This window comes from Spermophilus citellus (genome assembly GCF_964194105.1).
Source record: "Spermophilus citellus genome assembly, chromosome: 2".
Lineage (NCBI taxonomy): Eukaryota > Metazoa > Chordata > Mammalia > Rodentia > Sciuridae > Spermophilus > Spermophilus citellus.
This window is the reverse complement of record NC_138183.1, coordinates 211231675-211244002: the sequence shown is the minus strand read 5'-3', so window position 1 is coordinate 211244002 and position 12328 is coordinate 211231675. Positions and strand designations below refer to the sequence as shown.

At 38.0% G+C, this 12328-nt stretch overlaps 1 protein-coding gene across 6 annotated transcripts in view; it reads left to right on the top strand.

The window, feature by feature from the left end:
- Positions 1-12328, top strand: part of SERGEF (secretion regulating guanine nucleotide exchange factor) — a 251564-nt gene that overhangs the window by 50833 nt on the left and 188403 nt on the right. For all 6 annotated transcript variants that reach the window (XM_081282263.1, XM_081282262.1, XM_081282264.1 and 3 more), the window contains one exon: positions 8980-9146. In XM_081282263.1, coding sequence (XP_081138389.1) covers positions 8980-9146 — 167 coding nt within the window. The remainder of the gene's footprint in view (positions 1-8979; positions 9147-12328) is intronic.

Here is a 12328-nt window from a genome sequence, read left to right as displayed (position 1 = left end):
GGAGGTAGAGAAGCAAGATTATTTTTTAATTATGCAGCTAAGATTAGGTAGCAATCTACATTTTAAAGTGTTATTAATAAGAATCTAAAAGTGTGCAGAGAAGCTTTGGAGTTTGAATGTGAAATGAGTTGTGAAACATCTGCAGAGGCACTGACCCCAATCAAGGGTTTTTCTTAGGGTGCCAAGTGTCTTCTAGGTGTGACTAGCAGACTGATGTGCTGCTGGATCACTGATTACCACAGGCACAAGAAACCCAAGCACTCAGCTAGAGCAGCCACCTTAGAACAGGGGCTGTTTTCAAACTTTGCAAACTGGCTTAGAGAGTGATAGTCATGTTACTAACACCTGCATTAAGAATTTATAAAGTGCTTTATTGTTTATTGCCTGCCTTTTCATCATAGTCCTGACAAGTGTAAAAGCAGGTTTCATTACCTCTACATGAGTTGGCTGAGATTTTTAATTTAAGGTTCTTCCTTTAAGAAAGGTGATGTTTGAGGCTGGGGATGTGGCTCAAGCGGTAGCGCACTCGCCTGGCATGCGTGCGGCCCGGGTTTGATCCTCAGCACCACATACAAACAAAGATGTTGTGTCCACCGAAAACTAAAATAAATAAATATTAAAAAAAAAAAAGAAAGGTGATGTTTGAACATTACACCATGCTAATATATTGAAACATCACATGGTACCCAATAAATATGTACAATTTTTATGTGTCATTTCAGAGAGGGAAAGGAAGAAAGAAAATGTTGTGTTATAGAAGAGGTTTAGACTGGAAGTCAGGAGCTAGACACTGATCCTAAGCCACCACCTCCCTCCCTTGCTCTCTACTTTTCCCTCCTTTTTCTCTATAATTCTTAAAGCCATTTGCCTTGGGGTATATTTTATGCTTGTTAATTTTCTTTCCCCCATTTAGAATGTAAGGTCTGTTAGAGAGTTTTTTCAATGTTGTGACTTCTTGTACCTAGGGCAGTACTTGGCGTAGAGTAAGTGCTCAATAGCTACTTGTTGAATATTGTGAGCATCTGGCTTCATTTCTGAGTTGGCCATATGATTTGAGAGGTTATTTATTTTATTCAGTTTTGCTTCCTCTTTGGGGAATTAGATTGAATGGTCTCTGATGTCTTTGGAAGCATATAAAAATTCATGATAAGAGCAATACCTATTACTTTTTTTTCTTTTAACAAACACTGAGCATCTGCTTTGAGTTAGGCCTTGTGCTGGGTGCTATGGAGAATATAGAGAGAATAAGAAAGAATCACTATTCTCTACCTGTTAGTAGGCAATGTGAGACACGCAGTCAGATAGTCTTATATTTGGAGGCATAGAATAAAATAGTTGTTTAAACAGGGGTATAAACACCATGGCAGTGGCTTTTAAAGGAAGAGATGGCTGGGTCTGGGGATGTAGCTTAGTGATAGAGAACTTGCCTAGCATGTGCAAAGTCCTGGGTTCAATTCTCAGCACCACACAAAAAAGGAAGAGATTGCTTATTCTGACTAGGAGTTGAAGGCACACTTTAGGAGGCTGTGTCATTTGAGCTGGGCCCTGCACGATATGAAGGAGTTTTGTAGGTGGAACATGGCCAGCACTTTGGTTTGGGAGCATAGCATGGCCCTGAGGCCCAGAAGGGAGGAAGTGGAATATGCTTTTCACAAGGTGCAATCATCCAGCATTGAGAGAACATGTGTGCTTTGAGGCACGACTGTAAAGACAGCTCCCTGTCTAGGCCTGGAGATCCTGATATGTCCTTGCCCAGTTTGGGAGAAGACTGTAGCCTGATTCCTCTTTGCTTTTGTCTGGGAAGCTCCAACCCTGCATGTTGTAAACAGTCCTGCAGTCAGTTTGAGGATACTTAGTGTGCAGTCTGTCTTGACTTCTGTCACTGGTGCCCCTGATTTGGTAGCTAATAAAGTCCCACTGGTGACAGTGGAGCAGCTGTGTAGAATGTCTGTATGTTTTGGAATCCTGATATTTGCCATATAGGTCAAGTATGAAGCTCACTCAGTCACTCATCAATTGGGATCTTTTTGTACCCAGGCTTGTGTCCCTGTGACTCTTAGCAACCTCTGGAAGACCTTGGGAATATTTACTTTTCAAGGGGCTTAGTGACTAAGTGAAAAGTGGAGCTCAGATCAAATGGGCCTCTGCAGGATAATGACTGAGGGCACCTACTCTGGTGTCAGGCTCCTGGGTTCCATCCTAGCTCTGACAGCTACTTGCTCTGAGCCCAAGATTTAACCTTTCTGTATACAATAACTTTCTCATCTCTAATTTTAAGGGTTATAATGCCTACTCATAGGGTGTTTCTTTGAATTAAATGGGATAATCCATGTAAAAGAGTCTAACATGAAATAAGTGCCCTCAAAATATTAGCTATTGTTACTGAAGTTTTGCCACTTACTAGGTGCATGATTTGGGGCAAGTCATTTAACGTCAGTGATTTGTCTCTTTATCTATAAAATGGTATTAACACCAATCATTAAAGTAAAGGATAGCGATTAAAAGCAAGTCCTAATCTGAGTCAGCTCTTGATAAACAAATTCTCTTTGGTTTCCTACCTTTGTTTCTTCTCTTTGCAAGCTGTTTCTCCTCTTTTTCATTGGGGACTATGTGTAAAAATTTTATTCCTGTATTAACTTCTTAAAAACTTTTATTATGTGACATTGTTCATGATATGACTTTGGAAACTTGAGAAATTTTACTAAAAAAAGGATATATCATTGTCTCAATTTTTATTTAAATTATTAACTATCTGAATGGTCTTTGAAATTAGAGTGGATGTTTTATTTTAGGATACTGATCAGACTGAAGATTCCAAAGGTGCCAATAAAATTAAATTATACACTACTCATTTTGACACTAAAGATTTTTAGACATCATTATTAAAGTTTATATCTGGAGGAAGTCTGCGAGTGATCTGTTCCAATCTCTCATTTTATGGATGGGAAAGCTAGGCCTCTGGAGGAGGAGGGACCTGTTCAAGGCCATGTAGCTTACAGAAGCCAGGATTAGGATCCAAGTCTTATGAGTCTTGGGCTAAAGTTTCCTCTCCTCTCTTCTAACTCACCTATTTCACCTCTCTTCTCTATTGCTCCCTTTCATTCTCTTCTTTCCTAGCTTTGATTAATTTGTATCATGTACATCAGAGGCTTCTAATGTGCCTGCCACTATGCTTGAATCTTTAAAAAAATTCACAGTTCTATAATGGTGACTTCAGTGTTCTTTCTCATCTTTGATTATCATTAGAGACATTGACCTTAAGACATTGCTAGGTGGGAGTTGGCTAAAAAGGTTTGACAAATTGGTGGAAACTGGGTGGAACCATAGAAGTCCTTGAACAGGCAATGAAGTTCATTTTGGGATAATAGTAACAGTGGCTAATATTTACTACTATATGCCATGTACTTTTTGCAAAAATATCCTTGCAACATCCCTACTAGAAATGCTATTATTCTGCAGATGAGACTTAGAGCTACTGGATAATTTCCTAAAGATTACAGAGGCTAGTGAATGATAAAGTTCAGTAGGGTAATAAGAGGTAGGTAGATTTATAGGTAGGGATATGGTTAGATCATTTGTTCATTCATCTAACAGTATTTATTGAGTACCTACTTTGTGCTGGACATTATTTTAGGATATGCAGATGAGTGAAAATGGCCCCTACTCTCATAGACCTGGCTTTCTGGAGGAGACAGACATTAATAGAATAGTTCTCCTAATGAATATATATATATATATATATATATATATATATATATATATATATATATATATATGTATGAACAGAGTTCATGGTCTTGGAATTGTTGAACATGATCTATGCTGAGGAGTCAGCAGAACTGGAGAGTGAATAGGAGGTGAGTAGGTGAACAGAGTAGGATCATAGACACAGCTGGGGACAGAGGATGGAGGCCTGTGGAAGCCTGGCATGGCACATTCTGTGTGGAAAGCGGCCTGGTGTGACTGCTGGTACCTGTGCTCTGTGCCCTCTTCTTTTTTTCCTGCTCCTTACCCAGAAAGATGATACCGGATGACTCTCAGGCAGTTAGTTTTGTGTTTGAACAATTCTTTGTTATTATCATCGAATATCTTTTTATAAAGTTTCTGTTTACCTGGTAAAACAAAGAAGGAGTTGCAAAACCTTCTGAAGACTTAGAATGAATATGCTGAGAGTAACTAGTGTTTATAAACAGAGGAATGATAAATATAACAAATTAATAGGTAGAGAAGGGTATCCTTCTCATGTGTGTGTCTTTTAGAAGGCCTTGTAGCATCCTAGGATTATAGAGGGGAGGGAATGAAAAGATCTGGTGGCTTTGTCTCTGTCTGACCATAGGTTTTTTTTTTTTTTTTTTAAATAACATCCACCTCTGTCCGCTAGCTGCATTTTGTTATCATCAATGATATTCTGTTCCATTTGGATAGATTAATAAAATATGAATATTCTCTAATCTTTCTGTCACTTTCAGGACCCCCTTCCTGGAACAGGATAGAAATAGGTATCTACCTTCACCACTAGCCTGGACAGCCCTGGATGGATGCTAGAGTTGGTCCCTGGAATATTCACTACCCACTCACCTTTTCCTCAGTGTCTTTCTCCTTCTTCTCCTTCTTCTCCTTCTTCTCCTTCTTCTCCTTCTCCTCCTCCTCCTTCTTCTTCTTCTTTTTCTTCTTTCTTTTTTTTTTGTATTTGACTATTTGATAATATGTTTGCACAGGCCCTAGGAGAGTTAAATAATTTGATAATGAAATAAGATTTTATGAGACTCTTGACCTAGCATCTCTACACACTTATTTACTTCTTTTAGTGGCACCTTCTTACTAATCTTGAAATCCTGAAATCTCCTAGAGTGTTTATATCTTCCTGTTCCCTTTTTCTCACATCTATTGGGGTGCCAAGCCACCCAAATAATAATAATAATAATAAAATTATTATTATTATTATTATTATTATTATTAGTAGTAGTAGTAGTAGTAGTAGTAGTAATAGTATTTTAATGACTCCAACCACAGATTAATTAATACCTGATGCATCTTGGACTCATGTGATTGGTAGTTTTTGTCTTTTCTTTCCTTTTCATATAACTGCCTCTGTGACTTGGACTGAATACCTTGTTTCCTGATGGGCGTGGTGAGAATATCTGTGCCACAAGGTTGTTTGGAGAAAGGAACAGAATACTGTATAGAGAATGATTAGAAAGTGTCTGGTACATAACAGGTGTTACAGAAGTGTGAGCTAAAAGTATTGTTGATGGCTTCCTTCATTCCTTTGCCAGAGGTACCATCTCCAAACATTGCTTTCATCAGGCTATACCCCTGCTCAAATCCTGAAGTCTCCCCATTGTTTAGTTAGCATTGTCCCTAAAGTGAGCATGCAAGGCAAAGTGCCAGAGTGTGGTAAGAGAATCTTAAGATTTCTTGTATATTTTTCTCACATTCTTTTACATTTTCTACTTTTTGAGTATGTTTTATTCTGTATATTTATGAGAGAGGGTACATATTCAAAATTTAAAAATGTATAAAATACCAAGTGTATTCTTTTATAAATAAATGATAATCATCTGTTGGTATGTGGAAAAATATGTTACTGATAGAATAGGGCAAGCAACCAAGTTTGGAGACCCCCTGTAAGATGAGATTCAGATTCCCATGCATATCATTTCTCTGTGACTGGCCCCAGACTGTGGCCACCGACTTTCCTCCTAGCGTCCCTCCTGTGACCCTCATTCTCTCTCCTCCTCTCTTATGCCTTTCAATTTCTATGTTATTGTGTATCCTCTTTCCCTGTTCCTCCAATATCCTCTTTCATTCTCTCATTGTCTTTTTTAATCCAGAAGTTCACCTTAAATGCCACTTGTTCCATTGAGCCTGCCAGGACAATTCTAGCTTGAAATGTTTCCTCCAAGATTTGTAAATGTTCTCTGTTAGTACTATTCACTTGTCCCCTGTTTTTCTGTGTTGTGTTGAGATCTTTTGCAATGTTACTTTTTTGGTTGTATAGTTTGGTTATTGTTAATTCTTACTGGACATGCCTTTAAATTATATTTCACTTGCTAACTTTATTTTGAGCTGTTTTGTCATTTCTCTCATTTATCATTTATTCAAGACACGTACCTATACTTTTTAAATGACATTAATATCTTTTTTATCATGGTAATATATAATTCTTTAAGGAAAAGATTCATTTGTTAAATTTGTGATCTGCAAAACCTTGGATTTGACAGCATGCTTCAGCTTGAGGCAGACATTTATCTACAGTGCATTAATGAACATTTTTGAATGTAGATTCTTTATTTTCTTTTATTCCCAGTTCTATAAAAATCACAATCCATGTGTTTAATGCCCTTCTTTTAGCAGTTATAGTCCTAGTTCTATTTGGCCTCCTAGGGTGGTCATTCTTGTGAGGAAAGCTGGGTGGCGTGCAGAGCAGATCCATTCAATCTAGATCTCTCTCCTCAAACATGCTAAAAAAGGCTGTTTTATCAGCCAAGCTTTTCCAGTTTGTGATAGCAGTGTGTAGATCATTGTAGATGTTATTGGACTTGGAGTCAGAAGACACAGGTTTAAATCTTGATTCTATGACCTGTTGGTTGTTTGAACTTGACCAAGTCATTTAACCCTCATCTGAAATGTAAAGTTAATAATCTCTATGTCAGAATTATAAGGATTGATTGAGATAGTGTCTATGAATGTGCTATGTACTTGGGAGGTTGTTCATAAGTGTTTGTGTAAAACAAAAGAAGAAATAAGAGTCTCCCCTGTCTTCTGTGGACCTTCTGAAACAGAGTATATCATGAGAAACTGACAAACAGATTCAGAGAGTGTGCCAAACTTAGGCTTGAGACTGGAGGCTGAGTGTTGAGTTGGCCTGGTTTCTGACTTGTCTCTACTAGAATGTCTGTGGCTTCCCCAGAGAGTATGAAGATTAATTAGTTAATCTTTGTAAAGTGCTTTGAAGGTGAAAAGTGCTACATAAGTGGAATGGTTGAATATTCTGGCATTCTTGCCTGTCTTGACATCAGTAATCAATAAGAGAAAGTTCTAAGATGTTTTGCTTAATGTGAAAGAAGGCTTTCATTGTGTGATTGTGATAACACACTTCTTCCTGTAGTCTTACACATAGCAGCTTTCTATTTCTTCCCAGTTGAGGAATGCTAGGGTCATTTAAGAAGCAACAGTCGCATCCTTTGGCTTCTTGGGAATCTCTGGTTAAGGCAGTCTGATTATAAATCCTAGCCAAGCTTAGGTAGAGGGATAGTTTGCCAGTTTTGGATGCTTCATGGGTCCTTGGCACCTGAATTTTTTCAGTCTAATCCTGCATAAATAGAGAAAGAGTGTTGTGTGATTATACAGTGGCATGGATCAGTATGAATAACTGATGCAGAGTGGTACCATGGGTTAGTTGAAAGAGATGTGGCTAGCTGTGTGTCCTTAAGCAGGTCACTTTTCTGAGCCTTTTAAATGGCAGCATAGTAGTTGAATACAATACCAAAGGTGGCTAAAAGGAGGGTGAGTTTCATCCTTTCTTGGAAGATTTTGGGAGCCAAGAAAGTTTTCATAGAACTAGTGGTACATAAGCTGGACTCTAAAAGTTGATTCATGGTTTACCAGGTAAGGAAAGGGCATCTGTAGCATAAGGAATAGCACATGCTGATGCATGAAATAGCACATCTGAGTGGACTCACTTCAAGTTCTCATAATATTACCAGACACCCTGTGGGCTGCATAGGCTTTGTTCTGAGGAAGCCCAGGAGTCAGATTCCAGTCAATTCCTTAGTATGTACTTTAGTGTTTACAAGCAGGTTAAACCTGAGAATTATATCCCTGCAGAGCCCTGTATCCCTGTGATATTTCCTTCATGAATCTGTGGTAGTTTTTTAGCCAACACTATGAACCATATGTTGAATGTAGGGCCAGATGAAGCTTTGATATCAAACACAGAGTATGTAGTAGATTTGTCTAGAATTTAATATGCATTACTTTGTGTTTTGTCTCTTAAGCAAAATTTTTCTTTGTTAAAATAAACATGTATAAAGAATTTATACAGCGCACATGGTTATGCATATTTATTGCAGAGAATCTGTTAATAATCTATGCCTCATCGGATTTTGCATTTCTGTTGAAATAACAAATGTGGCATTTGGCACAACTGAATAAGTTTGGTGAATTTTCTCTTATCTGGGAAAAGAAAGGCCATTTCTTCTTCTTCAAACTTCATTTTCTTTTATCATCTATAGCACTGGTTAGCATCCTGAGTGGTAATGGGGAACTGAATGCTTTTATGGTTCCAAATAATTTTGTCTTTTTAATTTTTTTCTCCTTTCTTCTGTTATTCCCTTAACTCAAGTAAACATAGACACTTGTCTTGGGACTGTTAGAATTGCTTCTGTATTTTGAACCTCTTAAGAAGTTGGATTTGATAGCATGCTTCAGCTTGGGTGGGAGCACAGACTCTTATGTGGAGGGGAAAATGGAGAAAGAAAAAACAAAGAAACTGGCTATTAATTGAGTTAGGAGGAAAGCCTTAACAGATTGTGGTGTGGGGAACTTCAGTGGGGGTGAAGGACTCTGGGTTAGGTAGAAGGGACAAAAGCCTCAGAACAGGCATCTGTGCAAAGCTTGAGGAGGGTGCAAAGAAGAGGAGAGGTGGGTAGGCTGTGAGAGTGGTTGAAGTTGATCTGTAGTAATATTCAAGGGTATATCTCTATTCAATGCAAGAGCACAGGCTTTAGAATCATCCTCTGATTCTTGCTCTGTGCTCACCACTTACTTGATCTTTGGCAAGTCATTTAACCTTTCAGTTTCCACATCTGTAAAAGTTTAAATACTTGTACTTTCTTTACAGGAAGATAGGAAGGCTTTTGGTACCTAGTAGTTGGTGCTAATGTAAATATTCACACTTCCTCTAGTAATTCATAACCTACCCATGAAAGCACAGCCCTGGGATGAAGCCTTAATTCAAATAATGTTTATTTTTAGAAACCGGCAAGGTGTTCACCTGGGGCCGAGCAGACTATGGTCAACTAGGGAGGAAATTGGAGTCTCATGATAGCTGGAAACTAGAAAAACAGGATTCATCCTTCCCTTGCTCGAGACCACAGAACAGCCCACCTTCATCTCTGCATTGCCTTACAGGAGCAACTGAGGTAGGAAGTGACTTCTTACATACAAATGTCTCTTTTCCTTGTCTTTTTTTGAAGTGTTTACAAAGGACCTACTGTGTGTCATGCATTATGATTGATTCCATGTAGAAACCTAAAGTGGCTTCCCCAAGGAGCTCATGGTTTAATGTGTTAGAAAAGTCTATTCCCCAGTTACCCAGGTGATTATATCATAAGGCAGACTGTGTGTAACTCTTCTAAAGAGGTTAAAAATACAATATTTTGGGTATACTATGAGGAGTGGGAAATGAATTCTGGGTACAGGGGTTGGCTTGATCTTAGAGAATGATATGGCTTTGAGCTGTTCTGTGGAGGATGGTTCAGACTTGAGCAAACACTTGGAAGAGAGGAGAAGACTTTTAGTTGGGTGCAACAGCAGGAACAGAATCATAGGGGTAGGAATGTGAAGAAAATGTTTTGGGGTCACTGGTGGTTAAATTTGGCTGAAGCATGGGGCAATTACGAGGTAATATCAGAAAGATGGGTTGGGACCTGATTGGGGGGGGGGGCGGCTTTAATACTGAGCTAAATATTTTGCACTTCTGTTTATATTTCCCAGTATACAAAGCATTGTACTTCAGTTGCTTATTCAAGCCCCTTTGGTTCTCTGAAATGGCTTGAATTTCTGCATTATAGGCAGGAGGCTTAATTTCTCCAGGGTGTATGTTTCTGTTACTAAATTTTACTTTACTGCTTTAAAGAAAGGCTAGTTTTTTGAGAGGAATGGCTATGCAGGAAATATGCCTCGGAACCCAGGTTGGTTTAATGAAGGAATTTAGTCTTCATTCAGATTCTGTCAAAAAATTAATAAGCTAGTGAGACTTCCGTAATTAGCATCAGACTAATTACAACCCTTTCCATACCTGGAGGGCTTCCCCTCCCCTGGGGACTGCTTGGCCTCCTCCTTCCGGGTATGTAGGGCGGTTCTCAATTTCTACTTCACATCCCAGCCCTGGTTCTCCTGGGTGTTCCTTAGTGTTAGGTTGAGTCTGTCTTTACTTCCTCTCTCTTTCTCTTTGACTGAAAGATACTAAATAACACCACAAAGACAGTTTATACAAGGTAATAGTAATAATAAACCCTCCCCAAATCTTACCACCTTTACATAGCTACATTCTTTTTTGCATTTACACGTGTGTATACTCCAAAAATTGTAGTGATAGTATTTAGTCTTCATTATTTTGTCAAAAATTCTTTGCTTTGTTTCCTCTTGGTCTTTAAAATGATCATTTAAAATGGCTATATCACATTACTTGATCAGAAGGTTGTGGGATTTTCTAAGCCATTCTTTGGGTGTTGGATATTTACATAATTTTCTCTTTTTAATTTTTTAGTTTTTAATAACTGTTGTGAACCCTGCAGTGAATTCCTGTTGAACTCGTTCTTTAAGATAGGATCTTGGTAGAGCATTAATAACAAGGATATATAAAGAACTCATAAAACTTAGGACTGGGGATGTAGTTCAGTTGGTAGAGTGCTTGCCTCCAATGCACAAGGCCCTGGGTTCAATCCCCAGCACCAAAACAAAAAACAAAACAAAACAAACAAACAAAAAAACCTTAATGCCAAAAAAAAAAAAAAATCCCCACATAATTCAATAAATAAATGGGCAAAGGAACTGATCAGACACTTCACAGAAGAAGAAATACAATTGATCAACAAATATATGAAGAAATGTTTAACATCTCTAGCAATTAGAGAAATGCAAATCAAAACTACACTGAGATTCCATCTCACTCCACTCACAAATGGCAATCATCAAGAATACAAGTAAAAATGAGTGTTGGAGAGGATGTGGGAAAAAATGGTACACTCATATATTTCTGGTGGGACTGCAAATTGGTGCAACCATTATGAAAAGCAGTATGGAGATTCCTAAGAAAACTTAGAATGGAACCACCATTGACACAGTCATCCCACTCTAGATTTATACCAAGGACTTAAAATCAGCCTTAAAGAAGAATGAAATTATGGCATTTTCCAGTAAATGGATGGAACTGGAAAGTATCATGCTAAGCAAAATAAGCCAATCCCAAAGAACCAAAGGCCGAATGTTTTCTCTGATATGTGGATGCTAATTCTCTGATATGTGGATGCTAATTCACAATAATCACGTGGGAGAATAGAGGTAATTTGGACTAGACAGAGGGGAGTGAAGAGAGGGGAGGAAGCATGGGGGTAGGAATGATAGTAGAATGAATCATATACTTATTACTCTATGTGCATATATGATTATGTGACTGTTATAACTCTACATCATGTACAACCAGAAAAGTTATAGTCCATTTATATATGTGTCACAGTGCATTTTTTTTTTTTTTTTTTTGGTGGTGCTGGGGATTGAACCTAGGGTCTTGTACATGTAAGGCAAGCATTCTACCAACTGAGCTGTATCCCCAGCCCTTGTCACAATGCATTCTACTGTCATGTATAACTAATTAGAACAAATAATAAAAAAAAGAATTATTCTTCATCTTACCAGAAGAACCAGAGATTCAAAAACTTTATGACTCCCTGTGCCTCTGCTACCTAACCTCAAAGTCTCAAATTACCTACCCATGAAAGCATCCACTTACTGGAAAATACCATAATTTCATTATTTTTTAAGGCTGAGTAATATTCCATTGTATACATACCACAATTTTTTTTAATGAGGTAACTTTTTTCATAGCTTTATTTTATTCATTTATTTTTTATGTGATGCTGAGGATTGAACCCAGGGCCTCACATGTGCTAAGCAAGTACTCTACCACTGAGTCACAACCCCAGCCCATCCACAGTTTTTTTATTCATTCATCTGTTGAAGGGCACCTAGGATGGTTCCATCATTTAGCAATTGTGAGTTGAGCTGACATAAACATTAATGTGGTTGCATCACTATAGTATGCTGATTTTAAGTCCTTGGGGTATAAATCTAAGAGTGGGATGACTGTGTCAAATGGTGGTTCCATTCTAAGTTTTCTTAGGAATCTCCATACTACTTTCCATAATGGTTGCACCAATTTGCAGTCCCACCAGAAATATATGAGTGTACCATTTTTCCCACATCCTCTCCAACACTCATTTTTGCTTGTATTCTTGATGATTGCCATTTGTGAGTGGAGTGAGATGGAATCTCAGTGTAGTTTTGATTTGCATTTCTCTAATTGCTAGAGACGTTAAACATT